The sequence below is a fragment of the Polyodon spathula genome, chromosome 20, assembly GCF_017654505.1.
Source record: "Polyodon spathula isolate WHYD16114869_AA chromosome 20, ASM1765450v1, whole genome shotgun sequence".
NCBI lineage: Eukaryota > Metazoa > Chordata > Actinopteri > Acipenseriformes > Polyodontidae > Polyodon > Polyodon spathula.
The window spans coordinates 4971997-4989351 of NC_054553.1; the positions used below are offsets into that span (position 1 = coordinate 4971997).

Below are 17355 nucleotides of genomic sequence, written 5' to 3' on the forward strand. Positions count from 1 at the left end.
GGCTTTGAAGAAAAACAAGTTATTTAACTTCTGATCTGTTGACATCATCTTTGGTTGTCATGGTTTCCAACAAAGCTTTATCATTCCAGGTCAAATATTATTTTGTATGACATGACCATTTGGGCTGGCATTTCAAGGCTTTTTTTGCCACTTTTTGAAGGGGATAATTTGTTTACACACAGTATTAACTCAATCTCCACTAGCAGATATTGTGACAGAACAATCAGCTGCTGACAGATAAAAGTGCCGCTACTGAAACTTAAGTGGCGTATTCACCTAAAAAAATAAAGGCTAGTCGGACAGTAATAGGGCTGTATTTTTTGTTACAAAAATGGCATATTTCACGGTCTTAAAATAGGTATTTCAAGATGTTACGCAATTAAACATATTTGTTAAAGCAGAAAAAAAACAGCGTTATTATACAAATGTTCTTAAATATTTAAATGCTTACCTGAAAATAAATACATGTAAAAATCGCAACAGAGGCGTGAAATATCTTGTTCTTGAACTAGACAGAGTGATCTTTAACAGAATTATTTCCGATCTTTGATGCAGCTGGCGTCTATTTCGTTGAAGACATTTTAAAGAAATCGCGCAGCTCAATGCCATGTGTGTTTAATCATTTACCGGATGCAAACTAAACCGGCAGCCAGGTTCCTAAATACAGTGTAAGAAGTAGTGTCCAAACGTTTGCTGTATTTATTTAAGTGATGAAAAATATGTACATTTTACACATTTCAGATATTTGAATTTTCACGAGGGAAACTACATATTGTGAAATCCTTAATAACCATGAAAATATAGCCTTAGTCATGAGAAATCAGAGGAAGCACTATATTAGTTACAGGGAATCACGCAGTGGGACTGACAATGTGAAGCTGCCAGATTAAAAACAAAACTAGCTAATGTCCAGGACTGGCTTAAAACAAGATGATTAAAAAAAAAAAAAAAAAATGAAAGAAAAAAGCTTTGGAAGTTGGACTGGCTGTGTTCATCAATGAGAAGTTGCATATTTGTAATAAAAAAGGGTACAACTAGACAGGTGATAATGCAAAACTTTGAGCAAACTCATTTTATGATAATCAAATGTATGTTATGATAATCTATACTAATGTGCTGCAAACATCGTCTGTGAACTATGCAGTTAAGGGGTATGTTGAAGTCTCCATAATATGAATAAAGTAAACTATCTGCAAGTATTCATTATCATATCATGCAGTATTTTTCCTGAGACGTTCCAATAACTATACAGTAAATGGCTGTAGTTTAAATCAGACCAAGCTGGGTGAGTTGCATTAGTCATGAGCTTGGTATGAAGTACTGTACTGTGTTAGAAAGCTTTCTGGAGTGGTTTATAAGTGTTTGTTGGTGGATGGTTCATGCAGTCATTATATGACTAGGAAATGAAAGTGGAGGGGCCTGGAAAGTGGGTGCAGCAGGACTGTTGAGATTTTTGAGAGCCTTGGGTTTTAGATTTTACGTGAAGTGATGCTAAATTGAGGAGTTGTGGGGAATATAGGAGCCTAAACACCTTCCCTAACCCGACAAATGTAAAACTGTCATGAACTGAAGGGCAAATGAACCAAATTTTAGCATGCGTTTATTGAGAGAGTGCTAGAAATGATTATAAACAGTACCCATAAAGGCCTGATTTACTACATTTCCAGATTATGACTTCGCAGTATTCAATACAAATAGTGGCTTATCACGGCAGAGTACAAATTGATCAAATAGACCCCTTAATACAAAGTGGTGTTGCTATAGGGACAGCAACAGTGTTCACATGGGGATTTCATTTTAGACACGTACTAACAAAGATTCTTCTCTTAATATGAATTGATTAAGCACAGTGAAACAAAATTACAAATATTTGATACACTTTTACCCTTATCATGCTTATTTATTTATTTATTTAATTACATGTATAAGTTGTTTATGTATTATTGTGATCATTTTAATGCCAAGCAGTGGAGACAATGAGTTAAAAGACTTCCCTGCTCTGTGGTTCCATATATATGTGTGTTTTCTGGTTACACTCCCTAGATACATGGTGAGCACAGGAAGGGATTTAAGGAGGTATCGTTAAATGAGTTAGTGGATGTTTGTCTGGAAATATAACAGGATACTAATAACTGTAACCAATTGAAAACCATATCTTGCAGTGCTGCCTTAAAAAAAATACTGTATGTGCCAGCCTTTAATGATAAATGCAGTTATATTTGACATATATAGTTATATATGCATTATTATTTTTTTAATGGGCGGTCAAATTCTTTTCCAACCAGCAACAACCTAGATTATTTTTCCACCTAGATCCTAACGTACACATTGCTTTCCACGGCTTCTTTAACAGTTTTTGTTGAAATTTGTATAAAGCAATGACAGTGAAAAGCTGACCTTTTAATTAACAGGGTACTGGCTTGCTTTCTACTTATATTGTGTACAGAAATAAATTTGTATTTGTTATAATTACCTGCTTTTGTGTCTCTTTTTATTGGCAAGTTTCGGTTCTGTTTGCAGTTTATCAGCAACATACAGCACTGCACACCATCCATACTGGTAAAGAACACCTTTACATTAAATCAATTGATCCGGGCCTTACACCTGCACTGCACTCTGATTGGCTATCCTTCACTCAGTCTGCCATTCTATTTGGCTCCTTTAACAGCAACGTCAACATTTTCTGCAGAAATGCCCTGTCCGATCTTCTCACTGGCCACTGATTTACCTGCTTCTTTATTCTGATTGGTTCCATTTGACTGCTCTGTTGTTGCTGCTACGTTCTTACCCGTACACTCACTTGTACCTTTGGACTCATCTATACCTGCCCTGGCATTCTCATTGGTCCACTCCTTACCTGTGACTGTTGCATTATTCTCACTGGCCTCTTTCTTTATACATGTATATGTGTTTGCAACCTCCATGCCTGCCCTTACAATCTCATTGGTCCACTCATTACTTGTATTTTCATTCGTCTCTTTAGATTCAGCTATATCTGTCCCTGTGATCTCATTCGTCTAAACTATACCTGTCTCAACTATACCTCTTCTGTTACTGCTCCTGTGTTGCCTCACAGTTTCTGTAGCTCTGTTCCCATTGTTTTCTACTGATGTACTCTCACCAGTCTTCTCTGTACCTATCCCTTTATTCACACCATTCTCCTCTTTCATATTTGTTCCTTTCTCTTTGGCGACCCTCGCCCCTACTATATCCCTCTGTCTCTCTGCTCCCTTGGTCTCTCCTCTTTGCTTGTGCCTGTCCTTGATGCTGCTCCAGTAGCTTTTCATCTGGTTGCGGAGCTTGGCTCTCATGGCTTCCACCATGATTTTCAGATCTTTCCGCACGGTGGGGCCAAACATGGACTCCATCCCTCTTTATCATTGAACAATGCGGCGTGAGATTTTCCGCGCCTGTAATGGGCCTTCACGTTGTCTGTGGGAGAGAAAGCAAATTCAAAATAACAATAATAATATACCTGTTCCTGTCCAAAACATTACAGACCATTGAACTGTAGAGAACTATACTGAATCAGTAAGAGGTACAGAAATAAAGAGAAGGGCGAATTAGAGAGAAAGACTGAAACCAAATCCATAGAAGCTCTCCGAGCAATTTAGATAAGAGGAAAAGACTTGCTGCGGGTTTCATTCAGCTTATAATTAAACTCAATGCTTACGTCATACTAGGAATGGTATTTTAGATCAGTAGGATTCTCAGCCTCCAATTCATTCCAGTTTTCCAGAAGCAGTAAGCTGTGTACCTTTGTGTTTCCTGATCAGCTCAGTGGTGTGTTCCAAGACTTTATTGTACTCCTTCAGCTTCAGCACACACTGGCAGTAATTCAGCACTGTGGGGCAGAGGAGATTCTCCAGCGACCTCCTCATCATGCTTCTCCTGCACAGAACACAAAGCCAGTGTTACCTTCCCCTTTTATGGGTATATTTTACTGACTGCCACCCCCTAACTTCTGACCTCAGCTCTTGATTTCTAGGCTTTCCCTAGCCTAGACGGTCTTCAGATAGATGATGGCTTCTTGGTACTTTTCTGAAGCCTACCTGTAAAGTTGCTCTGTGAGCAAATAGTTCCCCTCGCTGTTCAGAAAGGGAACCAGCCTGAGCATCTGCTCCTTGCCCTTCCCTTCTTTGCTTGAGGTCTGACTGGAACTCGAAGCCAGCTCTTCCCCCGCCGCTGTTATCTTATTGGTGTCCCTTTTTTAATCTGCCACACTGCTGTCCTCCATATTCCACTGTCTCTCTCTTCCTGGCCTCCCCTCCTTTGTCCTCCAAGATGCCCCAGTAGGTCGTCTTCTCCTTGCTGTACTTGGTCCTCATTCTCTCCCCCAGCAATCTCGGCTCCTTGCATACAGCAGGGGCCAGCGATGGGTCCTGGTTGGCAGCAGTGAGGAAGTCCTGCCGTGCCTCAGCCTCATTCCACACTGCTGCGTGAGCCTTCGCACGTTTGTAATAGGCCTTCACATTGTCTGGGGAGGGAAAGCAGACTAGAGAAGAACAATTGATTAAAAATACACGTATATATTTGTGTGCTGGGAATTATGGTAGGGATGACTTCTTTTGTTATGGTACACAAATATTTTAAAGTTCAATTCTGCTGTTTAGTATCAGGCTTTTTCAGGGTTTATTTGAACACATTGTTGGAAATCAGGGTTTATCTTATCCTACTTATCACACCGTTTGTCATAACATATTTAGAAATACTAACCTGAAATGTTTTTACTAGACATCTTCAATAATAATAAACAAAAATCTTTGTCATTACATTTTTATATTTTCTTTCAGTATATTCCATTTTTAATGGTAAATCACACTAAAATCAAGCACAACTTGATAAATCATGTGTAGTCAGTAACTTTATGCAGGCTTTAGCACTGCATCGCGGTCCCTATAAATGAGATGTTGCACTGTAGAGAGGGAATCACATCACCTTCTCAGAAACTCAATGTTTATATAAATTGCACCTGACATCTTATTTGCTACCGCAACACTTATCAGCAGTTTTTTTTCTGTTTTGGATTTTTTTTTTTTTTTTTTTTTTTTTTTTTTTTTAAAATGTCTCATTTTGTGTGCGCTCGACTTAACGTCTGTAAAGCCCATCAATAAATGAGCACAATCAAAACCAACTGAGATGGATACAGAGTGTGAGACAGGATACAGGAACGATATTGAACGTAATAGCCCGAAAGACACAAACAAGAGAAAGGTGGAAAAGATACTGAGCGTGACTGAGAGATGCAGGGGGGTTGAATTAGAAAACCAAAGAGAATCACGAGAGGTTCTCTGAGATTGATAGATAAGAGAATGAATCTGCAACATTGTGCAGACTTCGAGTGCAATTCTCATTAAGGTTTCAATCAGATAAAATGCTCGCTATATTACAAATTCGCAAAGCAAGATTGAAGGAGCAGGGTGTACTGTCTATCTGCTGTGCTCCTTTAAAGGAATCCTCCATCTATCAATCGCAGCATGTTTGAGAAATTTCAACATATGTACACCAGTTGAAGCCTAGTGCTTGATGGATTCCCCTGTAACTGAGAAAAGCATTAGAAAGCTTTGATATGATTCTAAAAGAAGTTAGAAGATAAAAAAACAGAGCAAAACTACACAGGCCTACAAGCAAGATGGAATCCAGTTAGATTGATACAGAAAAACAGAAAATTGATTACAAAATCTCAACATTGGAGAACTCGAAACAATTCACAAAAAGGAAAACTATGAAGCACTGTTTACTTCAATATGAACAATACGTCCTGACAGAGTTGTGTGTCAGCAGCTCCACATGAAAACCAATGGCAGCTTAACTACAGTGTCAATGCAACAAATTGGTACAAATGACAGTAGTGTAGTTAGACTCCATCTACATTGTACCTTGTAATCTAAGATCGCTATAAAACCATTCAAATGCAGTTAACCTGTCGCTAAAATGCAATGCTGTTTGCACTGTGACTGTGTACCTTTGTGCTTGCCGATCAGCTCATTGGTGTGCTAAAGGACCTCGTAGTACTCCTCCAGCTCCAGCATACACTGGCTGTAATTCAAAACCAGGGGGGTGATTAGATTTTCCTGCTTCACCCAGTCCTCGTGCCCAGGATTCTCCTGCAAACAACCCAAATTAGTCAGGCAAGCACTCCCTGCATTTTACATTCAAGGCCACCCATGGGGTGGTTTTGACAGCAAGGGTCTGATTGTAGCTGGATAGGCTTCATGCTGCAAAGCTCCACCTAGAATGTAATTCTACTGTATATGTCAAGAGGTATTAACCTTTGTTAGTTTGCACTGCTACTGTTGCCAGGACCACAATAGCAAGCAATCAAACTCTATTCAGATGTGTTCATAAAGCCTTTGCTCCCTGATCCCTATTTTTAAACTAAGTGTGTTGAGTTTTGACACTGAGCCGCTGCTAAAGGACAAGCGCAGCGCAATCTCGTGAACAAAAAATTAAAAAAATAAATAATAATAATTATTTAGCTGCAAAAACCAGCTGTGATGAATGAAGACACCAATGCAAAATGCCTGCATCATGGCAGTTACCAGCTTACATGCAGGGGAGTTTGATATATCTCTGCTGTAAAGGCGTGCTTGTGTACTGTTGTTATGTCATAGCACATTGAAGGGAAGACAACTGTAGGAGCTGTAACTTACCATGCTGTCGCACCAGAACTCAGCCACCTCTCCGATTCTCATGGAGGTGAGCAGGGGCTCCCAGATCTCCATCTTAAACATCTTCCCCACAATGATCTCCATGGTGACTGTCATCGATCACTGTCCGCTCAAAACCGCATTTCAGGGTCTGGAAGTGGAATTTCACCTGCAGAGATAGACCAAGGTTTTTATAATATATATATAATCTTTATATGTATATAAAATACACACACCAAATAGTGATAACATATTATTTAATCCTGATATATCATTTTCTATTGCTGCATTAGCTACTGCTTTATTTTTCAGAAATGCCTGCCATGCTTCAACAGTCAGCTTAAGCAGTACCAGCTGGCTTATCTTGCCTAATTTATGCCTAATATAGGTACTGTGTGACAAACTTGAAAAAAGCAGAAGGCAGAAGATTTTTCTCCTGCTGCTTTGGATCCCTGATGCTCACTAATGCCCATAACATTGATTTTTGTCCAATAGTCGCCCTCTGTGATGTCATTTTATGATTAAGATTGTCCAACACATGCAATAAGAAAAGTTAAAATGATAAGACAGTACTGTAGTTTTAATTGAGCAAAAGGTGGACCCATGCATTCACAAGGAATTAAAAATGTCACAATACAAAAATACAGATTCATCATTTTTATACAGTGTATTCTCAAGGCTATTTATAGATATTAAATAACAAAAAAAAAGAATTCTATAAAAGCTATCTCAATGATAAATAGGTTGCCTTCTTTGGGCAGCTAATCAAGAGGTTGTGCTGGAGGGTGCCATAAAAACTCATAACCATTAAATAACTAGACAATTATTAATAGCCACACTATTTCTCAGCATACAAAATCATTAAGAAAAGCTTTCCCTGCAAAATGGGTCAACTATTGTTTTTTTTTTTTTTCTCTGCAACAGAAATACTGTAATTAACACTGGAAGTACGAAAAAGCTTAAAGCCTGGAACTAATGCATCCACATCCTCTTACCTGCATCCCATTTGGAAATTTTGGGATATCTCCCTGTCGTCCATAAAGAAATTTCTTTTGGACCCCCTCGGTTTTCAGAAGGTAGATTTCCTCTATCCTTCCTTTCTGAGCAATTTTAAAAAGTAGGTTGAAATATTCCACAATATTAGGGCTTTGTGGTTCGAACAGGCTTATTTATTTTACCAAATTAGTGGAGTTGTGTTGATAGCAAAATAACAAAAGCAATGCAGTCAACTGGTCCTGTCTAACTAAGCTATGAAGCCAACAGCATCATTGAGTCTTACCTTGAGCGCCAGGTTCTCCACCTTCATGATCAGATCTTCTTGCTGCTTCTATCTTGTGTTTCTTGAAGCTTGTTTTTTACATTGTTAATCTGCACCTGAAACTCAAACTACAACAAGAACGGTTCATGTTTTAAATCACTTGATACAATCGGGGTACTAATACACACACACTTTCTAGCATTTCTAAAATACTGAATGCATTGTACAGTAATCTGTCGCATATCTGACTGCGGTGGGACCAGAGTAAGGGCTGATGTGTGAAAAGTCGAATAAATTAATCCTGTTTTAGATACCATTATACACAGTTGTAATAATGACTGTATTCACACAATTATTTTGAGATTCAGCTTTTATTAGAGAGCTCCCCTAAATCTCTTGTTTAGAAAGATATAGTATTAATGCTTGTGACAGAGTAGCCGTCTGCCGCTTGGATGCGTGCACTCACTGTTGAGTGACAGGCAGGAGATGGAGAGGGAAGTTGAAGCTGATACAGCCCGCAGGCGAAGAGGATTTATTTACACATCAACACACTGACAGCTCACGTAACATTACCAGCAATACATACAGCACTGTGTACGAAAACTTTGATAGGATCTACAATCTTTGAACTAATCTTCTCTGTTCAAAAATGTTGCTGAAGCGCATGTTCATGGCGGATACACGACAGACTACTGTAATTGTAAGGGGGGGTGACCCTACCTCTAAAAATTCTGGTGGTTTTGTTTTCTACTGTTTGTTAGTCGCTGGTTCCCCCTGCTGTCTGCAAAATCTTTTTGTTACTCGGTTGCCCTCTTGTGGAACAACATGTCTCTCGATCCACAAAATCAAAATGATTCTACTTCAGAAAGTTGTTTTACATGTTTTAAACCTGCTCTACGCTCTCTTTGTGTGAGGAACAGGAATCTTATAATCTAGTTCTAGTCAAAAAGCTGGTCTTTAATACTTTTGGTTCTTTTTAGTTATCTTACCATTAAGTGTTTCATAGTCACGGAAACAGGTCCGACATTACAATTTTCCCTTTCCTGTCCGACAATAAAAAGACGTAAAGCACAGGCCTCTACTCGTTTTTTCTCCGGAAAAAGCCGAGAAAACCTTTCAATGGCCAAATGAGACCGATAGGAGCCGAATGAAGCTGAAAAAAAGGGGTGTATCTGATAGCCCCATGCACTACAGAGATAACGCAGACACAAACAAAGGAGACAGCTGCTTCCTCATCCAGCACTCAAATCATCTAAAAATCATCATATAAAAATGATGTAGGGTCTTGCCAGAGACCTTTAAAGAATGCCCTTGGTGAAAGCGAGTGACGTTACCTATCTGGTTGTTTCCCTCACTCTCGTCCCGCGCCCCGTCTGACTCGTTCAGCTTCCGCTCCAGATCCTCCTCGGTGTCCATAATATTGACATCTTCATCCTCCTATTGCCGGTCTCCTTCATCCTTCTCATCCTTGTTGCTGCTGCTGATGTCGTTGAAGATTTCCCGCAGCTCATCCCTCTCCACTGAGAATAGAGAACACGTCCACTCTGAAAACTGAACAGCAAACCTTGGACCATGTACTAGAACTACAAGTTAAAGCTTTCAAAGAAATCACATGCGGGCACACCCAAGATTGTCTTGAAATAGAAGATCACAGTAGCCTATATTCACGGCAAGATCCATGCAAAGTTTCAGAAGACCTGTGCTATCAATTGAGTGGAATAGTCCAACTAATCTGATAAGTAGTAGGCTTCTGGAATGCCATGTGTGGCCAGCTGCTATGTTCTCAATGATGTGGACTCTGCTGTTTATTTTCCATCCTACCTGAGGAGCCATGGCTCAGCTTGTGCCCTGATGTCCTGGGAGAGGTGTCCAGGTTACCCAGAGAGCCATCGTTATCTGCCTCTTGTCTCATCCTCAGCTATCACCTCCCACCCTGAACACCCAGCAGGGTCAAGGAAAGCACAACCAGAACCCACAGGTCTCCACAGACACACAGTGAAGGGGTTGAGCAGTGGGATGAAAGTTACCACCCACACGAACATAAACCTACTTGTTGAGATTGCTAATGCAAAGAATGTGAAAAATTCACGCCTTTTTTTTTTTTTTTTTTTTAAAGGAATTTCAGATTCATGTGTGAATTTAAACCCCAAGTTTGTTAAGCTATGACATAACAGTGCTGTATTTGCTTTATTTAACCTTTTGTGCCTGACAAATAAAGCCTGTTTTGGTTAAGACTGTATCTGGATCATTAAGCAAGTGGTTACCAACGTGTTAATGGCCCATGCGTACATCAATCAATGGATTCGGCAGCATTTGCCATATAAGCCGTGGAGGACTACCTATCAGGTTAGTAGGTTCATGGCTTGATTTTATTGTGTTTTACAAGAGCTTGTTAAAGCCACAGTAAATTGAAACCCTACTGAAATATTTACATTTACTAAATGTGATTTACATAGAACCGTGGGAAGAGTACAAATCACAAGGATACGAACACTGACAGCTTCAGAATCTGTACTCAGCAACCTCTTCACCTCCTTCTCCATGTCTGGGGACTCAATATACTGGAGGGAATTATTGGTAGGCTTTAGTAAGCAAAGAACTGTCATGTTATAGGTGTGGTTTAAAAAAAAAAACAAAAAAAAAGCGCTAAACAGAATCAAACACCATTAGAAATGCTCAGCAGTGAACAACAAAGAGCACCTGGCATCAAGCCATCAAATGCATTAGAGATAAAATGAAAGACTTAAAAAAAAATATATATATATATATATATATATAAAACAAAATCCCCAGAGGATTTTACAAACATATTTATCCTAGGCTGAGAGTAGGCATTTTACCCATCCTTGTCAGTCAACTGATGTTAAATCTCTATCTCGAACATATCAGTGACAGTGTATTACAAACAAACACACATATACACAATCCAGGTCATTCGCTTAGAAGATCAATAGGACAAATACATTAGCAGGTAATACATCTGCTTTAGCATTCAAACTCACTTTTAAAGAGAAATTACCTTCTTTTTTGCTGTTTTCCTGAACAATTACACCCTTAATATTGTCTGTTTAGGATTGTTGTGCTTTCCTAAAAAGCTGAGGGTTATGATACTTACTGCCATGATTCCTGACAAACTACGACTGTCTTTCTTCTTGTTCTTGGGGTCTGTAATACCCGTTGGCTCCTCCAGAGGGGGACAGAGATCTCCATCCACAGTACACACCAGCATCTGCTAACAAAGAACACAAGTCGTCCAGTCATAGCTATTCCATCACTTCGAAATGGGATCCTAAAACGCATTTGCCAGAAACCATAATCAAGGTAACAATTTGATACCTATGGGATATTTCATGCAGATGGCCAGATGGGAGAAATATCATTTTTTGAAACATCTGAGTACAACAGCCTGAGTGACCGAAGCAAAAACTATTTCATTGCCAAAGCAAGTGGAAAAATCACACCTAAAAACCATACCTGACAAACATCAGCAGTTTTATAAAATGTTTTCTCATCCACAGTTTTTAGAGACTCAAGAATACAGGGAAGATCAACCAACTTGCAAGCAAGAGGCACCTGGTCCACTCTCACTATCCCATGGCGCCTGTTGGGTGTGAACAGACAAACAAAGAGTTTGAAGTAACAGAAAACAGACAGAAAGGGGAACCCCCCCCCCCCCCCCCCCCCCCCCCCCCCCCCCCCCCCCCCCCGAGGAAATATTAACAGAAGGACTCGGCTACCAAACAAACTTTAATAAGTATTATACAAATCTATATATACATATAAATAATTAAATGCATTTACTGACCTTTAGCTTTGGAGGTCACCTTGGTCTTTTTGTTCTGCATGTGAAACCGTCAAGTAAACCTAATTTACTTAAAAGAAAAAAAGGAAAGAGTCAACACCACCATATCCACAGGAATGGAAACAAGACTGCATAGCAGTTCGATCCATTCCTTCTTTCACTACGAGTTTAATAAGACACACCTGAGTTTGTTACCTATACACTGTGGCCAATGAAGCTCATAGTAAAACCTGGAATGGGTGAACTGCTGTGCAATAGGAGTCGTATTTCCATCCGTGATCCAACTACAGCGCAGGTAGGAAAATGAGACCTTGCCTTGTAAACTCATGTAGGCTTCTGTCTTCACCCACACAGCTGTCTTGGTGACTGGTTTAAATTACAATGTCTGTTACCCCGTCTTGCTTTCCAAAATAATGTATTACGTACATTTAATAGCACAAACTAAGCACTTATATATCCAGATGAATTAATTGATCAATTAATTGACTTAAATAGTTTAAAAATAAATAAATAAATAAAGCTGTTAACAAATACCTCTTGAAATCGCTGTTTCTCACACCGACAAACTCCCAAAACAAAAACAACGAAGCAGACACACAGAGCAGCTTACCGGATTTTGTTATGTCTGGTTTGACCACTGAAAACAAAGCCTGCTGCTGAAAGGTTCCGACCCGTGTCCCGTGATCGATCTATAGCTGGCGATATAATAGACTGGATTATATGAAAATATATAATAAGTATATCAAATCTGGAGTGGAATGAAGAAAACCATGCGCGTGTTCTGCCACCAAAACATACTTTCATCCAGAAAACCAGTTTTGACTAACAGGCTGTTTCCTGGAGGATGCATGCGAGTCCTTGCATTGGAACCAGGAAGTGGAGCCGGTGATGTGAGTGTTGGTGCCAGGAGCTAGGAGGCACCGCTAAAGCACGGTAAGAAGGGATGTGTCTATGAGAATGTGCATTGTTATTGTTTAATAAATAAAACATATCGCTTATTTATTTATCAGTGTTGTAATACATTTGTATTTAGTATATGCGGGTAGTTACAAACTGAAGTTAGGCTACAGTTTTAATATTAAGCTAGTTTGTTACTTAAATCATGTTCCCTGTCTTAATTAATTATATGTCAAACAAACAAACAAACAAACAAACAAACAAACAAAACAAAAAAACTTATGAATCAGATTGTGGTAAGTTATTTTACGTCAGCTGCCTTCACACCACTAGGGTTTACTTCGAAACTTAACAATCAGTATATTACTTGTAAAGGGTTTGAAAACTTTTTTTTTTTTTTTAAACAAGCATCATTGCTTTTTATTTTTTTAAATAACGCAATAAGTATAAATCAGAGACATCCATATATCTTGAAGATTACGAAAGGTAATCCGGATTTCGAAATGTCATCATACTTGCAACAGTAACTAGTGCTGTGTAGGTTAGGAGAAGTGTACAGTTGCATGTGATTTAGTTGAAGCTTGTTTTTCAAATGGACCGTACCCATAATATCCTTTAACTGTACCGCGTAGTTTCACTGCACTGTTACTATTTGTAGGACGCTACTGTCAAACTGGAAGTTTGCTCATGTATTCTATACTTTCTTGTGCCTTTTCACATAGATGAATGCTCTTAGTCTAGCCAACCGCAATGATTTCTACATCGGCCTAGGACTTGCAATCATTTCAAGTGTCTTTATTGGGGGAAGCTTCATTCTAAAGAAGAAAGGTCTTTTGCGACTAGCCAGCAAGGGTTCAATGCGAGCAGGTATGTCATTCTTTAAAAAAAAATAATGTAACAACAACCAACTTCCCTAAAAACATGAAGATGACCCTTTTTCGTTTTTTTAAACAATCGTGACCCCTGCTGGCAAGATTTGATTTACTACTCTATTCACGCAATTCCTCTATTTCAGTGCTGTTAAAGGAAAGCTGTATGAGAGTCAGCCGCGCCAATCTCATTTAGCAGCATCAAGGGTCCCTGCTGCTAACAGTGAAAATGTGGCAAATGCTGCAATATTTTTATCTATTCTGCATGCATTTGAACTTTTTTTTAAATTAAACCTTTTATTAGTACTCTGCTAGTAACAAGATATACTCTTAAATGTAGTTATTCTTCAGTCACCCATAACTCTCTTGGTTGTGTATTTAGTTATTCTAAAGTAAGACTCTAAGTGTTGAAGACACTGGGGAAAGTAAACATTTGTTCTTCAGATGACACGCAAGGTTTGACACGTCTCTTCTCGATTGTTTAGGTCAAGGTGGACATGCTTACCTCAAAGAATGGTTGTGGTGGGCTGGGCTGCTTTCAAGTAAGTCCCCAGAAAAGCAGGACGACTGTCTTCACATTTCCACGTTGGTTTATCAGCATAAAGGGTTTGGAAGGGGAAAAAGGAATCAGAATCAAAAAACAGTGGGCATTCAGGTCAGCCCTGGTTCAAGTGATGAGTGGGCAATGTGTGTAATTGCACAAGCCCCATATTGAGTTGTTACTTTTGAGACTGTGTCTTGTGAAATTAGTTTTTGTGCAGGCTTGGATATTTAAGTGCCTGCCAGCTGAACCCTTTAACAAATCTCATCTGCAGCCTTGCTTTAAACATTAAATCTGAACCCTATTGTATTTGCTGAATCACTTCTCTTAGTGCGTTCATTAGTGTTTGTTTTTTCAGATCCCCCTGTGGGTTTGGGATTTTTAAGTTCTAAGGGTTTGGCCAAAGAATGACACCCACAGACATTTCTAAATGGGAACCAATGAGCCCTATTCATATTAACTTAACCCATGAGTTATTTAAATGTTTTTTTTTTAAACCTTAGGTGGATTAAAAAAAGTTTTACATTAATGAAACTGTTCTGATCTTTTGTTGGTTTACTTAACAGCAGTCAAGGAAAGGCAGCCTTATATGTAATGATCAAATGTGCTTCAATCTAGTTTTATATCTTGATATTTTACAGTGGGGGTGGGCGAAGCTGCCAATTTTGCTGCATATGCCTTTGCGCCGGCAACGCTGGTAACACCATTGGGAGCCCTGAGTGTACTGGTGAGGTGAGAACTGTTATGCAAGGTCCTATTGTGTATCCTATTGCCAGGCACCTAACCCATTGGTGAATATTAATATTATGTAACAAGCCTAAATGTACGGCAATGAAGGGGCTTATTGGTAGATTTCTCTTTTCCCAAGCCAGCTTGCTGCTTATATTTTTTGGTCTTCAGCATGCTTGTGCAAGAACTTCTGGCAGTACCTTGTTTTTACCACGCTGCAGAAAAAGGCTTGGCTAAACACCATTGACTCTTGATCATACTTTGTGTGTAGGTACACGTAAATGACTTTTTTTAGTTATTGGATTTGTGTGATGCCGTGTACAAAAAATTCACATCACGCATGCATACTTCTGCAAAAGGTTTTACAGTAGTTATAAAACCCAGTCAAATAAAAAGCTACAGAGGAAAGAACAATACTTTTTTAAGGTTTGACCCTCAAGCCACCATGGTTGTAGCAAAGAGCAGTGTTCTGGTATCCCAATGCGTTTCTGTTTCCTCAGTGCTGTGCTATCCTCCTACTTCCTGAACGAGCGTCTCAATGTCCATGGGAAGATCGGCTGTGTGCTGTGCATCCTGGGCTCCAGCGTCATGGTAATCCACGCACCCCAGGAAGAGGAGGTCATCTCGCTCAACGCCATGGCAGGGAAACTTAAGGATCCTGGTACGGGACCTATTTACCTTGCTGCATTCAAAGAAGACAGCTTAAGTGACCATTTAAAAAAAAAAAAAAAAAAAAAAAAATACGACTCAGTATTCTAATCTTAATGCTGTTACCCTCACTTCTATGCTTTAATCACTGGGATAGTACCTCCCCTGTGCACAGGGCTACCCTCGGTGTGGACCCTTCATAAACTTTTCATTACATCTCCCCCTGCAGGCTTTATTGTCTTTGCTGCGAGTGTGGTGGTCAGCAGCCTGATTCTGATCTTCGTGGCAGGGCCTCGCTATGGCCAGAAGAACGTGCTGGTCTATGTGCTGATCTGCTCTGTGATTGGCTCCCTCTCGGTGTCCTGTGTCAAGGGCCTGGGTATTGGCATCAAGGAGCTGGTGATGGGGGAAAGCGTGCTGAAGAACCCCCTTTTCTGGGTCCTGCTGATCTGCCTGGTAGCCTGCATCAGCACACAGATCAATTACCTGAACAAGGCCCTGGACATCTTCAACACATCCATTGTGACGCCCATCTACTACGTCTTCTTCACCACTGCTGTCATGTCCTGCTCCGCTATCCTCTTCAAGGAGTGGAACAGAATGGGGGCTGATAACATTGTGGGCACCTTCAGTGGCTTTCTCACCATCATTCTGGGCATCTTTCTCCTCCACGCCTTCAAGGACATCAGCTTCACCTGGGACACCCTGCCCCTCTTCCTCAGGGGACAGAGAGGAGGGCCTTGGGGGCAGCCCTATGTGGCGCTGCCCAGCCAGGAGGCCGAGGGACAGCAGGCAGGGCAGGGGAGCCAGCAAAGTATATTCTCCTGAGAATTTAGTCAGGAGGAATGGGACTGTCTTAATAACCCGAGGGGGCTGAATCTGATGATAGCCTGCCTTTTACGATTCAGTGTTTGGTCCGTCTCAGGACACGAGATGGGGTATCTCGAGGGTTTTCCTGGGAGAAGATTACGAACACCCTCTTCCACACTCTCATCAAATGTCAGTTAGCCTTAACTCATAACAATCACCCGCTGAGAGCACCGCTGCCTTCAAAAAACTGTCTATAACGCTGGTTTCTGATCTGCCTCATTGCTGTGTTGTGACTGTACACAGCTTGTATGAACCTGTTTATTGTATTTCAAATACATACATTAATAGCTTTTAAACACAATGCCTTAAGTTGTCAAACAGGAGATTTACAACAGTAAGACCAATGACTCTCTATACAATTCATTCTTGCACTATCATTGAAGACATTAAAAAAAAAAAACATGAATGAAACATTTATTGTTAAATACTTTAGGCTATCAATTTAACACTGTAGTTCAAATGTGATCACATTTATGAGGATGGTGCTCATCAAATACTCAAATAGAACTGTCTTCTTAATTTGAGGAGAGAATCAGTGGTACATCTGACTGTCATCTTTACCTGATGCAATTTATTATGCTTTCCTTGGTAATATTTCAGCAGGCTTGAATCCGATAAAGAACTGACCATTTTGCAGTATTTGATTGTTACAGTATGCCTCCAAGTGACTAGGTTAACTAATGATCAGGAACCAAAACACTAAAATGCAAAAAAAAAAAATAATAATTCTACGAAATAAATGTGAAGTACTTTTTTCTACTAGAACTGTAGTTTCTAATAAAATTAAGTCCAGCTTTTTAAAAATACTGTTTGCCTTGCTAAATGAGCTTTTATTATCTGTATTGCACTGGAAACCTGCAAAGGCCTGTTTTACACAATTTACACTTTTAATAAATTCAACTTGACCTTGTACACTTAAGCAAATGTGTTCTAAAGGCTGCTTTTCTTTTATGCATATAGATATGTAGCTTGCCTGCTAATTTAATAGGATGTTCGTTGTCCATATGTTTGTTTCAGATTTTATTGATAAATATACCTAACAGGTAATGTTACCTAAAATCCAGTCATTTTTACTATTAATTAAAAAAAAA

The 17355-nt window shown here is 39.6% G+C and overlaps 1 protein-coding gene and 1 long non-coding RNA gene across 8 annotated transcripts; one reads left to right on the forward strand and one right to left on the reverse strand.

Annotated features, from left to right (window-relative positions):
- Positions 1-405: 405 nt before the first annotated feature.
- LOC121295421 lies at positions 406-12330 on the reverse strand. Of its 7 annotated transcripts, none has more exons than XR_005946926.1 (13): positions 12245-12330; positions 11714-11780; positions 11383-11509; positions 11024-11137; positions 10397-10469; positions 9730-9841; positions 9243-9428; positions 7930-8036; positions 6654-6819; positions 5966-6039; positions 4053-4477; positions 3758-3891; positions 406-3432 (listed from the first exon to the last, which is right to left on the reverse strand). It is a non-coding gene; the product is annotated as an uncharacterized LOC121295421 (long non-coding RNA). The 7 variants fall into 7 exon arrangements; XR_005946925.1 differs by having other exon boundaries at positions 4053-4495; XR_005946924.1 differs by having other exon boundaries at positions 5966-6107.
- A 215-nt stretch (positions 12331-12545) lies between these two features.
- LOC121295419 (magnesium transporter NIPA2-like) lies at positions 12546-17344 on the forward strand. Its single transcript, XM_041220003.1, has 6 exons — positions 12546-12643; positions 13330-13474; positions 13962-14018; positions 14659-14749; positions 15247-15407; positions 15624-17344. The coding sequence occupies exons 2-6, from the start codon at positions 13330-13332 to the stop codon at positions 16220-16222; spliced, it is 1053 nt and encodes a 350-aa protein (XP_041075937.1). The 5' UTR covers positions 12546-12643; the 3' UTR covers positions 16223-17344.
- The last annotated feature ends 11 nt before the right edge of the window (positions 17345-17355 follow it).